The sequence below is a fragment of the Paramisgurnus dabryanus genome, chromosome 15 (assembly GCF_030506205.2).
Source record: "Paramisgurnus dabryanus chromosome 15, PD_genome_1.1, whole genome shotgun sequence".
NCBI classification, from domain to species: domain Eukaryota; kingdom Metazoa; phylum Chordata; class Actinopteri; order Cypriniformes; family Cobitidae; genus Paramisgurnus; species Paramisgurnus dabryanus.
In genome coordinates this window covers 3,733,830-3,753,893 of record NC_133351.1, presented here as the reverse complement: position 1 = coordinate 3,753,893, position 20,064 = coordinate 3,733,830, and the positions used below count along the sequence as shown (strand labels likewise).

The 20,064-nt window shown below is 34.6% G+C and overlaps 2 protein-coding genes across 3 annotated transcripts in view; both read right to left on the bottom strand.

Annotated features, from left to right (window-relative positions):
* Positions 1–224: 224 nt before the first annotated feature.
* nostrin (nitric oxide synthase trafficking) lies at positions 225–13,720 on the bottom strand. The gene is made up of 15 exons (XM_065251408.2): positions 13,597–13,720; positions 13,233–13,316; positions 13,047–13,109; positions 11,995–12,076; positions 11,496–11,558; positions 9,465–9,563; positions 9,234–9,359; positions 7,737–7,835; positions 7,398–7,523; positions 7,197–7,305; positions 4,461–4,549; positions 4,241–4,366; positions 3,888–4,110; positions 1,466–1,549; positions 225–1,395 (listed from the first exon to the last, which is right to left on the bottom strand). Exons 1-15 carry the CDS (start codon positions 13,710–13,712, stop codon positions 1,259–1,261), a joined length of 1,626 nt encoding a protein of 541 aa, XP_065107480.1. The 5' UTR covers positions 13,713–13,720; the 3' UTR covers positions 225–1,258.
* Positions 13,721–16,772: 3,052 nt separating this feature from the next.
* cers6 (ceramide synthase 6) overlaps positions 16,773–20,064 on the bottom strand; it is a 50,854-nt gene continuing 47,562 nt past the window's right edge. The window contains exons 11-12 of one of the 2 annotated variants that reach the window (XM_065252320.1): positions 18,444–18,631; positions 16,773–18,248 (exon numbers count right to left, since the gene is read on the bottom strand). In XM_065252320.1, the coding sequence (XP_065108392.1) occupies positions 18,482–18,631 (150 nt within the window). In that variant the 3' untranslated portion in view covers positions 16,773–18,248; positions 18,444–18,481. Of the gene's footprint in view, positions 18,632–20,064 lie in introns of both variants that reach the window. The other variant, XM_065252319.1, reaches the window with a different exon arrangement.

The following is a 20,064-nucleotide window of genomic DNA, read 5'->3' as shown; positions in this document are numbered from 1 at the left end:
GTTTAAAAAAAGAAAGAAAAACAAACAAAAAAGGCAGTGCACGTGTGTGGCGTGCGTCGTCACTTGTGTGTGCGCAGCGCGGAAATACCAGAGCGAAGATGGATGCAGAGGAGATTGACTGATCTGGTAGCTAAAAAAAAACTACGTCTGTTGTATGGCAGTATTTTGGATTTAGGATTAGTGACACTGAGCAGAGAGAGGTATTGTGCAAGATTTGCAAAATTAAAGTTGCTACATCACGTGGCAATTTCATGTGGAAAACATTTCTAGTTTTACAAATACGTATTTTAGCATTATCACTAAACTGTGTGTGCATTTTCCTTAAAACCCATCAAGTTGACTCATGATACCATTTATTATAACCGCACATCGCAATATTAGCATCAATAACTGCAATGGGAAAATTACCCAAAATGTGCATCCCTAATTTTAAGCAACATACAATGTTTATGCCAGATAAAAATAAAGCCTATAAATTATAATATTCTTTCAAAAAGATGTAATTGAAATGTAAACATGAATTTCACAGTTCATACCTTGAAAACAGTATCACAGAAAACTTTTGTGGTTTTGAAACCTCGGTATACCTTGACACCGGTAACCGGCCCATGCCTATTTATTAATATTAATGTCAATTTCAGCCTTAAATAATGCATTTATAAAATCAAAAATTGTAACCCTAATATTAATGAATGAAGTAAACAAACCTGAACAATGACATTGACACAAAACTAACATTAACAAAAATGTATAACTATATTAAACTATATGTAAAATTATATTGTTCATGTTAACTAATGCATTTACTAATGCTAACAAATGCAACCATGTGTTACAGTTCAATATAATATATATTAATTAAAATATACAGGCTTGGTTTCAGAGACAAGACTTTAGTCAGGATTAGACCTTAGATAAATTAGGATATTTAATAAGCTTTTATAAATTTAACTTAGATAAAACAATGTTAGTGATTATGTTTTAAGATAAGTCAGTGCAAGTTGTTTTCAGATTAGACAGCTCAAACATGCATTTTAACTCTCTCGAAACCAGGCTTTGATGCATGTGTTCACGTGAGTCGGTTTATTAAAATGAATGATTTTTAAAATCAATGGAATTCAAAATGTTATCTGATAATCAAAACTAAGAAAATAATTGATTAAAATGTGTGAATGAGGAGTTGAACCCTACAGTATTAATGAATCATGATTGTGTAGATCTGAACAGGACATCTGGTTCTTCTTGCGCTCATTTGGAGTTAAGCCTCTGATGACTTTGTTTCAATGAAAACAGGAAGTTCTTCAACATAAGTAGAAGGGAAATGTCCTCTCTGTCCATTCAGCTCCCCAAACCACCAGCCCGTTTCATCTTTCTGGAAAAGCTCAAGTACATCTCCTGCCAGAATCAGTGCAAAAGTCAATAACCGCTGCTTTCTAAAGGTTCTGATATTAGACATTAATGTTACCTTCATTTATGTTTAGCTCATCCTCTCGTTCTGATGTAAAGCTGTATAAAGCCTTGCATTTGCCTATAGAGCTGAATTCTGCACCTGATTAACAAAAAGCATTGATATAATAACCTGTTTATGGATGAGTATTACACAAAGTGCTTTTGAGTAAGAATTTATTACTGGATTTACCAAATTAGTGGCATTAAATATTTGTAAGATTCAGAGGTTTGTTTGTGCTGCTCCGTAGTATGTAATCTAAATATCCGCAGGCAGAACAGTATATTATTATTATTTTATTTTTTTATTGTACAAACCCTTAATAGCATCGGCATGTTATTATTTCAGGGGATGTTTTTTCCAAATCAAACTATCATAGTAGTATAATCCGTTCTAGTATACCTCTTCGATTTCAATTACAATCCACCTAAAATGGTACATATAATAAAGATAAACTTTGTAGGCTTTATATACTGTTCAGACAAACGTATTATTTGCAGGCCGTGGTAATCTGCAGTTTTATCCCATCACTGTAGGAATAAAATGATGCCAAGCTGTCACGGAGGCAGTAAGGGTGAGCGGGGCACAAACTAACGCGGGGTTAATTATAACACGGCTACTTTACGTATTTCTATAGGGCTGAGCAATCTGTGCTTTCTGTCTTTTTCTCTTACTGTCAGAAGATCTCCTGTGAATTTGTAAAAAGTTTTGATGTGTTTTGGTTAAGATATTGAACAAAAGTGTTTTGGAGGCATTGAAGTAAATTTCTTCATCTTATGTTTTTTGGGTTGGGTGTGTAAGTCACCAAATCCGACCTTATATTATTTTAATCACTGTCTTATTACCTAAAACATAACAGCATTTTGAAACATGTCAGCAACTCTTAGTAACTGATAGCTGGGATTAAAAACATTTTAGGTACAGATATGTATACATTTTGCACCAATATGCACCTCTGAGATACTAAAATTTGTTAGAATAGGACAATATTTGGTGCAAAAAAATATAAATATTGTTAATCGCCTATGAAAATGTCCAAATGAAGTCCTTAGCAACACACATTACTAATGTTTTTTAATTTATGGTGGGAATCTCGAGGGCTACTTTTTTCAGGGTTCCCACAGGTCCTTGAAATCCTTGAAAGTTTGTGAATCTGGGAGAAAATTTAAGGCCCTGGGAAGTTTTTGAAAATATACATACATAGATACAGGTCATTGATAGTGCTTGAATCTATTTAATGCAAGTTTTCTGGGGAAAAAATCCATATAATTTCCTGTGTAGTGTAGGATAATATCATAAAACGTTTTTAACTTTTTTTTAAGCACACGTGCTAAACTGTTCACTTTAAATGCTTATATCTTCTGTATGTGAATGTTGATTCATACCAAAATGCTTTTTTGCATAGTTGTGTTTGACACATTAAAACGTCTCGGGTTACGTATGTAACTGTTGTTTCCTGAGGTGGGAATGAGACGCTGCGTCTCCCTTGCCATACTTCATGCGTCCCTGTAACGCCATCTTGGGCAATATTTCAGATAGCGATATACTTCCTGGCTCCCGCATCACCCTAGCCGTTTCTCAATATGCGTTCTTGTCTGTACTTGTGTTCTTGTGGACATGTGAAACGTCATCAGTCGCGGCCCAAGTACTGTTCCAATTCAAAGTTCGCATCAAGCCCAAGTTCACATAAAATCCCCGGATGTGTTCTTGATCCGCCCATTTTATCGAGGATGCATCAGAGGAGACTTGTGTGGACTTATGACAGCGAAATGCATTCTGGGAAACTTCGCGTCAGGAGTTCGTTCTTCCGAGTCTGAACTTGCAAGTTCGAACTACGAAGGACACAAGTCCGAGTTCGGCGTACTTGGTTTTGAGAAACGGCTCCTGTCTTTGTCGTTAAGCCTCACCATTGGTTGAATTTGATATACACATTCAGACGCCCTTACCCCTGGAGGCGTCCCAAAAGTGTCACCGCAGTGACGCAGCGCGAGTTCCCTCGAAAGGGAACTGTAACAATGAATCTTAAAATATAACACGATGTTACCTTGCCTTCACTTGAAATGTATCCCCACATTTAGTCCTTGAATTTGCGGGTGTTGTCCTTGAAAGGTCATTGAAGTTAACTAAGGTGTGGGAACCCTGTTTTTTATGTAATCTACTCCAAACTTTTTACTTTTTTTACTTTTTTATTTACTTGTTGATATGTTTTAATATTGTTTAAAATGTTACCATATATAAAAGACGGCAGGCTAATATAAAAATATGAAATAAATAAATTAAAATCAAGTCTATTAATAGAATGTGCTTTGGCAATCTGACTCCATGCGGGCACCATGTTGGAGACCACTGGTATAGACACATTTGCAGTATTTATTATATTAGATGTGTTTATATGGTGCTGATTAAACAGAAGGGCAACATTTTTTAGGATGAGCTTTACCCTCTGAGGATTCAGACGAGATCATGGTTCCATTCACTGCACTGCTCAGCTCGCCATTCGTGTTCTGTTTGACATCATTTGGTTCTTCACTTAGGTTCTCCTTGGTGGCCACGCTTTTTGCAGATCCCTTAAACATTGAGCTCCTCATAAACTGACGTGATCTGAATGGAGTCTTTTTGATTCTCACCGGGCGAGAAAGCTGAACGACGCTGTGTTCACAGTCCTGGGAAAAAATGGCACATAGACCACATTTGAGTTACAAATGCATGCAAAGTTCAGTTATTAAACTAAACCTGGTTTATGCAGGCACATTGAAGTATAAACAGTACATCCACAGAAGGTCACAAACTCACCTTATCTTTCCATTTAGTAATACTTTCACTAAACCGATGTCGAGATTTCGGTTTACCCTCCAACTCGGCCAGACAGAAGCTCAGCTTACTGTGTGTGGCCTCCAGAAGATCTAGTTTGAGTATGGCCTATAAAGAAGTGCAATCACTTATTCATTAAAGACCTTACATGGATGTCTAATGTTCAACAGTAAAGTATATTGCACTGCATTCATCTCATTACCTCATCAAGCAACTGTTCCGTTTCTTCCAAATTCTTTTGATTTGAGAAGTTTGGTTGTTCGGTATAAACTTTCACCATTTTCTCTAAACCTGAAATAACACATTAACATGTCAGTGTTATATCCTAGTGGTCAAAAGTGATGTCTAACTTCAAACAATTGGAATATTCGCTCTTTATTCAAATATTTGAATAAAGATGCATTAATATTTTATACGTGTTGCATCGGTGTGTATGGAGTATAAGATAAAGCTTACAATACATTTACATATTTGGCAGATGCACATCCAAAGTGCATAACAAGATATACATTTTTATAAGTATGTGTGTTATGGGTTGAGATCCATAACTTTTCGCACTTTTAACGCAATGCTGTACCACTGAACTATACAGGAGCAGTAACGCTCAGCTTCGTGTCGAATATAAAAAGGCTTTACAAAATTACAACACATGCACAAAGTTTATAAAGACTTTGGGCTCCATCATACACCCGGCGCAATGCGTGATGCAAGTGTCTTTTGCTAGTTTTAACTCTGCGCAATTATAATTGTTTGTTAAAATAGCAAATGCATTTGGGCCCATTTTTGCCCCCATGGGGGTTCTGGTCTGAAAACGAGGTGTGTTCAGGCGCATTGTTGGCGTGTTGCTATTTTGAGGCAACTAAAATAGACTACGCCATTGACCAACAAAAACCTGGTCTAAAGTCAATGGCGCAATATGTTTTTTGTTATTTAAAGAGCGCATTAGTAATATGCGTCTTTAAACGGGACGACAACGCGGGTTTGCTTATCACATACATGAATGTGCAGCAGCACAAAAACGCTTTTAAATAAAGATTAAAGGATTGAATGTAAAAGATCATTATTGAGTCTCTTGAACATAAATGAGGACCGATTAAGAGACTTTAGAAGGCACAAAGAGCTGCTTCACCTGTAGCCTGGTAAGTAAATAAATGCTTTGCTTTGAACAAATGCGTCTATTTTAAATGTTTTTTAAATGCTACCCTACGGATTTATTAATTAAAAGCCTGCAATTTGTACTTCTATGACTGAAAGAAAACATCTTTTAAAGGGTTAAATCCAAAAAATTTAAATTCAATAAAATTGAAAGCAACACAATTATTTAACATTATTCTGAAACTGGTGGTCTTCTTCCTCCACTTAGTTTTTCAATCCTTTTCGACCGTGCCCTCGGCGCACAAACCATTTTTTCCGTCGTTAAATTAGCAAAAGTGGCATCAGACACGCCCATTTAGACCGTGCGCCATGCGCTTTAGACAATGCGCTTAGATCGTTAAAATAGGGCCCGATTACTACAAAATATTACAACAAAACAAATATTAAAATCGGATAAAATTGTAAGTGTATGCTGTAATACCTGTGATTCTTTTGTTATTCTGTATATATATATCAACAGATTTCCTAATACACTGTGGTTTGCATTTTTTGTCAAATGATTTGATCTAAAAGAACCTTAAGTTTGAATGCACATCATATTTTCAGCATTTAAAGCAAATATCGTACACATTTCCAATCCAGATATTGATTTTGTCCACTACTGTACAGTTTGATCAAAACAGACAGGGACTTAAAGGGGACATTTAATGTGTCAAATAAATCTTTGGTGTCTCCAGAGTATGCATGTGAAATTTCATATCAAAATACCCCACAGATAATTTATTATAACATGTTAAAATCACCACTTTGTAGGTGTGAGCAAAAATCGTTTTTGGTTGTGTCCTTTAAAATGCAAATGAGCAGATCTCTGCACTAAATAGCAGTTCCGTGGTTGGACAGTGCCGATTAAGGGGCGGTATAATTATAATAAGATCCCCTTCTGACATCACAAGGGAAGCTACATTTCAATGACCTAATTTTTCACATGCAAGTTACTGGGAAAAAGTCAGATTTTCATGATACCGTATGTCCCCTTTAAAATGAGATCTTTATGCAGAAAACACAAACCAGCTTTCTTTGATGAAACCCTACATAAAGAATTAGTCTAAAGTATTTGTTTATATGCAACTAAAACAACTACAGGCTTGTAGTTTAGCTAGAAGTTGCTTATACAGCTAATCTTTTGCAAATATACACAACATGATTTCAAGCTTTGAAGGAGAAAGACCTTAATTCAAGTTGTTCCCCCGATAATACTCCTTGAAGCGCTCAAATCTTGATCTGTGATCGTGTTTTAATCTGTAGTTGTGTTTTAATAAACCTACCAATCATTTTGTGTTTCATGAAACAAAGAAAATGTGACCCTGTACCACAGTCATAAGGGTAATTGTTTCTTAAATTGACATTTTTACGTCACCTGAAAGCCGAATAAATACGTTATGATAGGACATTATGATATTTTTGCCAATATACAACTACTTAATAAAAAATCTGGAATGTGAGGTTGCAAAAAAATCCAAATATTGAGAAAATCCCCTTTAAAGTTGTCCAAATGAAGTCATTAGCAACACATATTACTAATGATAAAGATTTTTTTTTTAATTTACAGTAGGAAATTTACAAAATATCTTGATGCAACATGATCTTTACTTAATATCTTAATGATTTTTTGCATAAAAAAATCAATAATTTTGACCAATACAATGCATTGTTTGCTATTGCTACAAATATACCTGTGTGATTTATGACTGGTTTTGTGGTCCAGGGTCACAAATACATTTTCAAATGAAATGAGGGTGAGTGCAAGACAAACTTCAAAATTCAATATCTACAAGATTCTGACCTTCTCTGTCACTTTTGGTTTTTGTGATGTTGTCGTCTAGTCGGTGAAGTTTAGTCCTAATGGCATCTTTTCTTCTGTCCTTTGACATGATTGTTTTCCCTTCCTCCTCCTACACAAGCACACAAACTCATTTGAACTTTACAGGAAATATGTGTATTGTAAAGCATTTCAATCAAACATTCATTTCACTGAAAGCCTCACAAAGTAGTCAGCCATCAGAAATTCGGCCTTGTTTTCGTCGACTGTCCCGCTGGCGTTCTCGAGCAGTGACTGGATGTCCGTCTCTATGTCAACTCTCCTGACCGCCTGCTCAATCTGTTCATGACTCTATCACCAAAGACATTCATCACAAACATTCATTCACTTCACTATATGCTCAAATCATGATTGCTATTTCTGAACAATCATTTGCACAATAAAATACTATTTGTTAGTGTTTCAGTTCATACAGTAAGATGATAAAATGTGTTGTAAAGTACAGTGTGGGCAAACGATTGTAAGATTGTTTTATTTTAGTGGTTAAGGAGTCGTGATACTCACATGAAAGACGGTCTGTGAATATGCATTCATATAGAGACTGTATTTATTCAGAGTATTGGATAGTGTCTCTATTCTTTGCTTCTCCAGTTCCTGAACAATCTGAAATTTAGTCAAAGTGGATATTAACTTGGTGGCTTTACAGAGGATACCCAGCAAGCAATTTTGCATTTAACTCATTCCCTGCCAGCCATTTTTTGAAATGTTGCCCACCAGCAGTTTTTGTGATTTTCACAAAAGTTTCACAAAAAGCCTTCCAAGAATTTTTTTTTGTAAAAATATATAAACATACAAATATATCAAATGAAAGAACAGATCCTTTGCTTTCAAATAAACAAACAGACAAACAAAACGGGAAAGAAAACCTTTCATCCTATCAATATTTTTTCTCTGGTTATAATCTTTTAAATATGGGTATTTTTCTTTAAAAGTAATTGCATTTTTCTGAAGGAATTTTGTTAGAGATCAGATTCTGAACAATTATCAAAACATACACACACTGCAAAAAAATGATTTTCAAGAAAAAAAATTCTTAGAATTTTTGTCTTGTTTTCAGTAAAATATTTAAAAATTCTTAAATTAAGATGCTTTTTCTTGATGAGCAAAACGACCCAAGAAAATAAGTCTAGTTTTTAGACCAAAAATATCAAATTTAAGTGATTTTGTGCATAAACGAGCAAAAAAATCTGCCAATGTGGTGAGAAAAAAAATTCTATTTTTTATTTCAAATGTTTTTTTTTTTTAATTGACGAGATAAAAGACGTAGCAGCCGTCCAAACACAGCCATGACGTCTAACCATAGCCCAAATGAAAATATGAAATAAAATAAATAAATGAAACCAAACCCCCTTTAATCAATGTTGACTTAAACACTGCAAAAAATGATTTTCAAGAAAAAAAAATCTTAGTATTTTTGTCTTGTTTTCAGTAAAAAAATTCTTAAATTAAGATGCTTTTTCTTGATGAGCAAAATGACCCAAGAAAATAAGTCTAGTATTTAGACCAAAAACATCAAATTTAAGTGATTTTGTGCATAAAACAAGCAAAAAAATCTGCCAGTGTGGTGAGAAAAAAAAATCTAGAATATTTCTTGAATTTAGTATTAAAGAAAAATTGTTTAGATTTTTTGCTTACCCCATTAGCAGATTTTTTTGCTTGTTTTATGCACAAAATCACTTAAATTTGATATTTTTGGTCTAAAAACTAGACTTATTTTCTTGGGTCGTTTTGCTCATCAAGAAAAAGCATCTTAATTTAAGAATTTTTAGATATTTTTTACTGAAAACAAGACAAAGATTTTTTCTTAAATCATTTTTTGCAGTGCATGATGGAATATTAGACATCTCACAAGTTATTTAGGCAAAAACATTCAAGTATATTTGGGCTAGAAGTGGGTTACTCATAGCTGGACTATATCAGAACTATAGTTAACCTAGACAGTGAAATGACGGCTATTGCTTGCTGGATAAAGCTTATATGTGTTTATGAAAAACTATAAACCTGGAAGCAATTTTTTAAGGTGTTCTCCAGCTTCAGTCGGATGTGGTGACCGTCCATATTGATATTGAAATATTCTTCATCAACTTTGGCCTGAAGCTCAGCTGACTTGGTTAATCTGTTGAACATCTACATGTAGATATAACAAACTGCATTAATTCCTCTGTATACTGTAATAGTTCATCACAACTTTAATGATGATGGCTTTTGTCTAAATCAAAAAGACCACACAACCTTCTGTTTCTCTTTCTCAGTACAGATTTGCTTATTTTTTTCCACAAAGTCAAAGAGCGCCTCGTGTTCTCTTGTTAACCCGATCAGCTTCTTTTTCAGCTGTGGAAACAAGCACAATTTCTGTTTGATTCGTACCTGCTGGCATCACAAAACAATTAGACTGCAAAAAGTTCTGGATTAGATACAGTAGAATTAGATTCAGGGAAGTTAAATGAGGGATTGAGATTCGGGGATTCTTACGTGACCCTGGACCATAAAACCATTCTTAAGTAGCACGAGTATATTTGTAGCAATAGCCAACAATATATTGTAAGGGTCAAAATGATATTAAAGGCAGGGTGCATGATCTCTGAATGCCAATGTTGACCTTTGAAATCACCTAAACAAACACGCCCCTACCCCAATAGAATCTGGACCTTCTTTTGATAGACCCGCCCCACACATACGCAACCTAGGCAACGATGTTGGTTAGTAGACACGCCCCTTACTGCTGATTGGCTACAATTGTGTCTTGGTAGTCGGCCCGACTCCCCTTTCCAAAGTGTTTTTCAAAAATCACGCATCTGCCTTTAAGTAAAGATCATGTCCCATGAAGATATTTTGTACTTTTTTTCTGTAAATATTTTAAAAATTATCATTAGTTATATGTGTTGCTAAGGACTTCATTTGGAAAACTTTAAAGGTGATTTTCTCAATATTTAAATTTGTTTGCACCTGCAGAATCCAGATTTTCATATAGTTGTATCCCGGTCAAATATTGTTCTATCCTAAAAAATAATCAAACTTTCAGATTATGTATCAATCTCAATTTCAAAAACTGACCCTTGTGACTGGTTTTGTGGTCCAGGGTCACATGTATCATTATCACGATACAGTATTTTATTCAAAAACATTTTAAAACGGTTAAAAAAAATTATTTTAGCTCAATCCTATAAAGCAAAAAAAATATTTTTTGGCCAAAAACATGGTTTAAATATATGCTAAATACCGGTACATTTTGTAGAAAGTAAAGCTTAATTAAATATATTTTTTAATTTTTCTTTATATATTAACATACATTTCAAAATGTATTTTATGGGCAACAAATACATTTAAATTTTACAACCCATAGGGCAAAAATAATTTTTCTTGGCCAAAATATAAAAGTTTGTATAAAACTTATAAGTATGACATAAAGGTAGAAGTAAATTTTTGTAGTTATATTTAATTTTAATCTTTTCAAACACAAACAGTTAGATGCAAAGTTGTTTACAGGTTTGTAACGTACAAAGTTTTTCTTCCAAAGCATTGTAAATATAAATGCTTTAAAATATATTTAATTTTAAAATATATTCTAAAATATACAAAAATGGCAAAAACAAAATGGAGAATTTTTTTTGTAAACCTATTTTAAAATATATTTCATTACATATATTTTTGGCCAATGTTTGTATATTTTTAAACATTTTTAAAATTATATTTAAAAATATATTTAAAATTTTTTTTGTCCGATGGATCATGGATCACCACTACAGTATATGTGAAGTGAGGTTTGGCAACCGGTTTTTAGTTAACATTGTATGCATTATATAGTACACATTTACAGCTCAGTTTCATTTTTTATATGCTTTAGCTATGATTTGAACTAAGGTAATCTACTTGTTGTTTATTTAGCTGGGTATCAGAAATAAATTACTCTAAAAGGACTTTGTTGTTATTGAGTCTTAGCAAAGTTTACCAGAAGTTACGTGTTTTAGTTTTACACAAAAGCCGTTTGTTTATGTTGTTACTGCTGAAACAGTCTATAAAACACTATGGTTATGAATAATGACACAACGGGCAAAGACCTCGGTCTGACGCATATGTATACAAACTATTACCAAACACTGGAATAAAATAATACTGCAGACACTTTCTGTAAACAGCCCCTTAGAGACGTATGCAAATAAAAGCAAACACCGTTAGGAAAGTTATTACAGATGATATCTCAGCAAAACTTGTTTATATTAATCATGTTAACCTTGTTATGTTTTCATGGCAATATTTTCTCACCTTGATCTGCTCATTCCAGTTTGTGAGAACAAGTTTTCCTGATTTTTCAATGGTGTTGTCCAGCTGTGGACATACAAAGTTTATTATTACGTTTTTACAAGATGTAATATAAGTCTCAGGTGTGCCAGGAATGTATCTGTGAAATTTCAGATCAAAATACCCCATAGATCATTAATTATAGCATGTGTACCTTTAAATGCAAATAAGCTACAGCTCCTCACTCTCTTGCCAAAATGGACAGCGAGTTTTTTCAGTTAAAATTGTTTTTTTTTCCTGTAAAAACTGTCTGAGACAATACTATTTCACTATTGAGATATGACAGACTGAGGGCAGAAACTATGGTAATGCAGGACTGTCAGTCAGTTGCTGTGGGCAGGGTTTTATCAGTGTGACATCACATTTTTTTCTTTTTTAGGGTGGTTGTGTTCATACACTGCCAACATACATTTATGTGCAAAAGTGGATTTTGCATAATATCACTAAAATGTGAGTGACGTACCGGTCTTTTTCTTTTGGTGTGTTCATCTAAGATTTGACGAATTTCTTGAATAGCATCTTGGTTGAGAGAATTTCCGAGTATTCTGAAAGAATGTTGGGGAAAGTTACTTTTAAAAGTAATGCATTGCGATATTTAGTTACTCCCCAAAAAAGTAACTAATTGCGTTACTTAGTTACTTTTCATGGAAAGTTATGCTTACATTACTTTTAAGTTACTTTTGCATAACTTTTTCTTACTTGGCTGAGGCTTGATCTCTTTCAGGCCTTGCAGGTGTTTTTTATGATCGCAAAAATGTCAAGCTCTGGCCTGCCATCTTCGTTTCTGACTCAAACTGTTCCCGCTCAGGTGCGCAGAATGCGTAATTCTACGTTAATATGTTCAGTTTTAATTCAGTCCATTATTTTATTTCAAATTTAATTAATTAAACTGAAAAGTAACTCGCATTACTTTTTTAAAAAAGTAACTCAAATATTAGTGTGTACATTTATAAAGTAATGCGTTACTTTACTCGTTACTTCAGAAAAGTAATATTATTACGTTATAATGGTTACTTGTAATGCCACAGAGCCCCTAATGGGACATAGACCAAAATTTAATAAAGTTTAGTTTCGCGTGCGCACGTGAAACCTTTGCTTTCACATGCGCACGCAATAAATTTGCGTGCTTACTAAACTAAGTTTCGCATGCTTACTAAACTGCGCACATGTGAAACTATTGCGTATTGGAACTAAACTTTTGATTTTTTTTACTCCAATGTCACCTTAGGGGCTCGGTATTAAAATTAAATAAAGTTTAGTTTCGCTTGCGCACGTGATACTAAACTTTATTTAATTTTAATACCGAGCACCTAATGTGAACTATCGTGTGCGCACGTGAAAGTTTCACATGCGCATGCGAAACTAAATGCGATAGTTTCATTTGCGCACGCGGAACTAAAATTTATTAAATTTTTGCTCCATGTCCCCTTAGGGGCTCCGTATAATGCATTACCCCAACACTGAATATGAATGCACACCAACCTACATCAATAAAAAAACAAAGACTCTTCATACCGGTGGGCATCTGCAGAGGTGAACATCTCATCTGATATAAAGGACCAGGCTTGATATGTGGAGCTTTTAATAAAAAACAACAACAAATAGACGTACAGTGCACTTTGTTATCTAAGATAAACTGAACATATCGTGATGTAAACAGTAGGTAGGCCTACATGATAAATGTCTTGCGTGGTCACTCACTTGTCACACATTTCTTTGGAGACTCTAAGGAGTTTGTTTGCAATTTTCTGAAGTCCTTTAGAATAATTTATCTCCAAATCAGATCTAAATTCAAAGAAAGAAAATTTTGCCATATAAAATGGTCTGCATGCCAAAAATGTTGTTTTATGACGGTCATAATGTAATGTACACCAGTGAAAGAATTTGGCATGATTATTTACTTTATACTGCTTGGGTCTGACAGCAAGTAAAAGAGTAACCACTGAAGTTTTATATTCTTTACTTTTTAAAGTACATTTTTGTCTTTTCTTTCAATCTTCAGTGAGTTTGAAAGTTGAGGGAACTTTATTCACAAAAGTTTAAGAAGTTCAAAGCTAAACGTTACCTTTGTTGAAAAACAGTCAAGAGCTCTTTGCAGAAATACTCTCCATTCTTTGAGAGTCTCTTCAGGTCCTGGTACAGCAGATTGTACTGTAACACATTGTGCAACAATAAACGCATCTTTCTCACAGTCTTTAAAGCTTTTCAAATGATAAATACATTCAGATAAAGCCGTGTCAAGCTAACGTCAGTCTGTCTTGACAAACTTGGCAATGCTCATTTCTCTTCTGTTTAGAAGGTTTTAAAGATTCTCAGTTAATGAACACAGCGCATCCCATCTATCGACCATATACATTCATGTTCATAAACAAAAATACAATTTCTCAATAAAATAAAAAAGATTTTCTAGAGGAAACATGTATCGACTCACTGTACAGCCACTCAGCGGGTCCTTCATTTTGCCTCTTGTCGAACTTTAACTTTGCTGTTCAAACTTTGACCCCTTTTATTTCCTGAAGAATGCACGTGGAAATCACCTGTGTGTGCCAGACAATACCTACTGTATACACCTGCATGAATGTCAGCACATGTTCAGATCGCTTATATTTACCTTAAAGTTTGCTACGTTATTTCAAGTTTGACTCTTAGGTAAATCACTTGATCATATTACAATGTATATTATGATTGCATATCAATGATAGAAAGACACTTGATTTGCAGCATAACAGTAGTGTTGCACACTGAAACTACAAAGGGTTTCTTAACACTTTCGGTTGCTCAAAGAATAACTTTTTTGTACAAATAAATATTTCGAGTACAGAGCCCAGGAGGTCACCCCTTGGAGAAAAGAAAACAAGACCTGCATATCCAATCCGTGATCACGGGTTTGTAATTTTTCCCCTCAGTTTATGTGATTTTATTCCTGAAATTTTGTGACTTTTTCTCATTTATATCCGTGAACATGCATGCAAAGTTAGGATTCTCTAATATGTTTTGAAGTGTACGCAAATAATTTTGTAACGATTTTGATGTTCGCGGGTCAATTTGACCCACATTTTTTTGCAACTGTACAGACCCAAATTAAATATATGTTTTCAGTGTTTGTTGCTATATTGGTGTTTTACTACCCTGAAATGGGGTAAAAATGCTTTTCCTCACTCTTTTGTGTACTGAAAAAGACTTTTCTAGACATAGATGGTAAAAGTGAGCTATAATTTTTATTGACATTGTATATTAAATACTACTTGTTATCTTTTTTTCCAGACATTTTGTAACTTTTTCTCATTTAGGGCCAAGAAGAAACATGCAAAGTTAGGATACACTGATGTGTTTTTTAACACACATTATGATTACAATTTTGATGATCGCGGATCAATTTGACCCATATTATTTTTTCCCAAGGCAACTGCATAGACAAATACATTTATTGTGTTGTGTTTTACTACCCTGGGAAAAGTGAGCTTTTGGTAACTATTTTCAGTACCGATAAAGACTACATACTAAAATGATCCTGTTCATAACTACAGTAATTTCTTCTTGTTTGTGATGTTCAGGAAATTGCATTGAATCCAATTAGGGTCAATTTGACCCGCTCCATCAAAATCGTCACAAAAATCGATCACAACACAAGGGTTAAACTGTTCCCCTAGTTTGACAAATAGTGCTCACAGATTGATAAACTGGACACTTAGCTTTTGCAATCCGTACCCACAAATTCATAAACCGTGTGCACGCTTTTGCAATCCATCCCCACAGTTTTGCAAACTGTGAACTGTGAATCTCGATCGATTATTTTGGGAACAATCATAATCACAATTATTTAACACAATTACTCCGTGACTTTGAAAACATGCATTTTTTAAACATTTTTTTTTTTATTAAATAAGTGTTGCAAAAGGCTACACGTGTTAAAGCAGTGATGCCTTCAAAGTGCCTTACAAACTAGACGCGGTATACGCGATTTTGACGCCTCAAACGCGGCTGGTGTGAACGGTAAGGAGACCCGTGGTGTATTGAGATAAAAACGTCTCATTCTAAGGTAATAAAAACAATAGAGTTCATTATGTAAGGTCTTTATACACCACTGATAATATAGTTCTCTATATTATATTGCATTTCTGTCAAGAGGTCATCCTAACATTTACACAATGAACCTTTAATGTAAAATGTAAATGCATAACGAAGAATTTGCGCATACTATGCACCGATAGGATTTTTTGGGCCGATACCGATTTAAACAGACAACTTCTGGCCGATACCGATGCCGATACCGATATTAAATACTTGTATACAATACTATAAAGCTGGTCTATTAGCTAGTTTATTTCTGCATCAAATTATTTTTACTGAACATGGATTTGATCTAATTAACATTCAACTGACCAACATAATAAGAGAGGCACAAATTAAGCTTAAACAAATATAATAAGACAGCATGACAACCTTCAAAGGTGGTTTTTGCTATTCAGCATTTATTTTATCAACAACATTAACTCGTTTTTTTTTTTTTACATATAATGGATTTCTTTATGCAGTTAATTAATAGGCCGATACCGATTGTTTTTCTCATGCTATTGCCGATGGTTTCAAATTCATCAAAAATCGGCCGATAAATATCGGCGGCCGATACATCGGTGCATCACTAGCGCATACAAAAATGAAATGTTCTTTGAAAAGCCGTCCCTTCTCCATTTGTTGGGTATTATTTCTTCTGGTACATTTTAATTCACAGAATTCCTACAAAGTATGTTGTCTCCCAAAAATGTTCATAATGCATGCGTGTTTACCTCATCTAAAATAAGAATAGACTGATATTTTTCTGAGTCTGGACTCCATCAACAGGGGTTTAGGAAAATATAAACAGATGGTACAATATATTGGTAATAAATGCATTCTCTGAGAAATTATATTTCAAGTTTTGCCTGCAAATGTCACATCCTTAATGCTGGAATTGTTTTATCCACTCAAAAAAAAAAAATAAAAAAAAAATAATAATACATGGTACAAAAGTTTTACTTTTAAAAAGGTCCTATGCACCATTGAGGTACAAATATGAAATATAAAAAATACTTTTTAAAAAGGCACTGCCACAGTGACAACTTTTGTACCTTCTTGTACCTTTTTCTGAAAGTGTTTTTAAGAGTGTGGCTGTTTAAAAGAGACTTATAGCAGACTATTTCCCTTAAATGTACAATAAATCATAAATTCAATATACGCTCAAAGAATAAACCCACACATAGATGTTTTCATTTGTGTTTATTTAAAATACATGGCAACATTATTCATTAGATCTGCTGATAATCGGGTTTGCAGCAAAGGCAGAATTCAGTTTTATTCTTTGCCTTTTTTTGACATCAAATGTAAACCACACAACACAGCAACCTGTCTGAGTGCAAATAAGACGACGGCTAATTGGCTGTAGCGTTTCTCCACCTTTCCAACACAAACATCACTGAATGATAATCAAACAAATGAAGGAGAACTGTGGATTCTCTTCACAATCTAAACTTAAATAATAAAATAAAATCACACAAAAAAAAACATTGTCATGATAATAACATACCAGTGTTTGCAGCTTATTCAACAAAGTGCTTGTTCAATATTCTTGTTATTAAAAACTTGATAGTTGTACCTTCAATAACTGATTGATAATTGATAATCTCATGTACCTTGTTACTGCAATGTAAAGTTTAAGAAAAATAAACGTATTCATGATGATGGCCTATTAAAGATGCACAATATTTATTAAGAAATATGACAAAATCATCACGACAAAAAAAAAAACGTTGTGACATCAGAACACTTCCATAGCATCACAAATACACGTCTGATAACCAGCTTAACTTCACAGGTCTCTCAAGTAAAATCCCACCTGAATACTTTCCAGGAAAATGTTGCTGAGTTGCTTTTCTTTAAACAGCAGCAGATTCTTTAAGACTTCATTTATTACTTAATAAAACACTTCTCTTATCTCTTTCTGATGCGGACTTCCCATGATCAATGTACTTGTAAAAATATGTTTGGTCTGGAATGCCAGCACTTCGTGATAAATCATTATTATATGTTTAGACTGATTCATATGAATGATTGACTTGAACAACTCTTAAGAAAAATCTCTTAAATGACTTGCTATGCGTTTTCAAAACACTGTTACCCTTTTACACCAACACGTTCCGGCGATCCGTGCACCCGTGCCAGAACCATACAACAAAACCTCATGGCAATTTGTATAAAGGGCGAATTTGTATGAATACGTTTTCCTACGAGTTTACATTTTTAGGGGCAGATGGGCACTTCCAAATAATCGTACATTTTACGCGCAAACTCCCGTGAGATCAGTGCTGCACTGTGTACTGTACTTGTGACCGTGTGATCGAAACAAAAGCCGAATGCAACAGCATTTGTGTAAAGTTTGTGCGTCTTGGCTTAATCGGGCAGGTTAAATAACTTTTAGGTGGAAACATGATGCATGGTTTAGTTTTGGCATCAAGCACCACTGACCTGTTGGTGTAAACGGGATGTGTGTACTGTATGTTGAAGAATGACAAAACACAGAAAACGACAACTTATTATAGATATAAAAATAAATAAATACGAAAGACAGGAATCTAAGAAAACTACTGTTCCCATGATGGCAGAAAACACAAGAACTGCAGCATGCTCACGTCACGCGAGTCACGCGATTATGTAAGAAAGGACGGCGTTTTCGTTCAGCTGCTGAAAGAGAAAAGTTGCATTGAATCTAAAAGGTGCCAACCACTGAAACTAAAGCAAACCAGAAAAGCCAAAACATTCGGGGGGATGATGAAAAGCAACCGACTTAAACAAAACCGCATTCACATTATTGAGAATTTCCAGTACTAGATCGGCAATGTTCATATATGTTTTGACACAAAGCAGATAGGCAGGTACCATCTTGTGGGTGGGACCCAGTGAAATGTCCACGGCGGTTAGTGTTCATCCGGGCATGGGGACGGGGACAGGTAGCCGTTGGTGCCGTGGGCCCCGTTTGTCCCATTAGTGTGATGTTTCTGAGAACGGGGCGGAACCTCGTCTTCATCTGAGCTGCTCTCGATATCACTGCGGTCATCCTTTGACACCTGAGAGAAAGATCAAAACAGATAACACTTTTATCTGGACTATTTTGGGCAGAGTCCCACAGTAGCTGATGTCTGTACAGGATGTCATTTATTTCAGCGGTTTTGGCTATAATCTCTCTCTTTTGTTGGCGATCTCTCACACCCACCGACTATGAACTGAAGAAGGGTGACAAGACAAATGATGGCATTTCACAACGATTTTCTCTAATTAACCTCAACACATCGTAGCGGATCAATGTGAAGGTTGGCCAAATTGAACGGGAGTACAGCAAAATACTATTAAAGACTTAATTCAGATGCGACTCATGGAGCAAACCAATGTTCAAATGAAGATTTTGAAAACCTTCACAAAAATTCTAATGGATTCAATGGTTACAATGGGATCGGTATTGGATTTAATGGAAAGTACAAGGGCCACATGCTGCAAAAAATTACTTTCTTAGTAAGTATTTTTGTTTGTTTCCAGTACAAATATCTAAAAATTCTTAAATCAAGATGTTTTTTCTTGATGAGCAAAAAAACCTAAGAAAATAATTCTATGTATCGAATTTAAGTGAATTTGTGGATAAAACAAGCAAAAAACTTCAAGAATTTTTGCATACCCCATTGGCAAATTTTTGCTTGTTTAATCCACAAATTCACTTAAATTTGATATTTTTTTGTCTTAAAACTAGACTTATTTTCTTAAGTTACTTTGCTCATCAAGAAAATGCATCTTGATCTTAGAATTTTTTGATAATTGTGCTTAAAACAAGACAAAAATACTAACTTAAGTCATTTTTTGCAGTGCATCTGTGGGTCTTTACCATTGACTGTATAAAACATGGACGTAGTGTTTCTGCAGAGCATTTTTGAAGCCCAAAGTGGGCGGAGCTACCTGTCGCCATCTTGGCAGGGCGTCACCACGTGTCACTCCCAGATTACCAAAATGAGCAAAGAGGTGGTGCATGGATGCTGAAACCCCTCCAACTAGCTTAACAGAAGTTATAGCAGCGGCAATCCACGTCACTCATGTGGCCACGCCCCTTTATTATGCAGAACTTTAAGACTTAATATAATTTAAATGAATAAGTTGCATTTCACCCCCTTACAGTTGACATTAAAGGATTACTCCAATTTCATAAGAAATCCAGATAATGTATTCACCCCCATGTCATCCAAAATGTTTATGTCTTTCTTTGTTATCCCAAGAAGAAATAATATAATTATAGGATTTTTCTCCATATAGTGGACTTTAGTGGACCTCAACAGTTAAAAGTTTCAAAGCAAGGGCTCTAAACAATCTAGCAGAATAATCATAATTTTTGCTGAAAAAGTACTTTTAAACCACAACTTCTTATCTTGCACTAGCCATGTGACGCGCCAGCGCGACCTTAAATATTACGTCGAAAGGTCAAGCGTTACACATGTAAAAACGCACACTTGCGGACCAT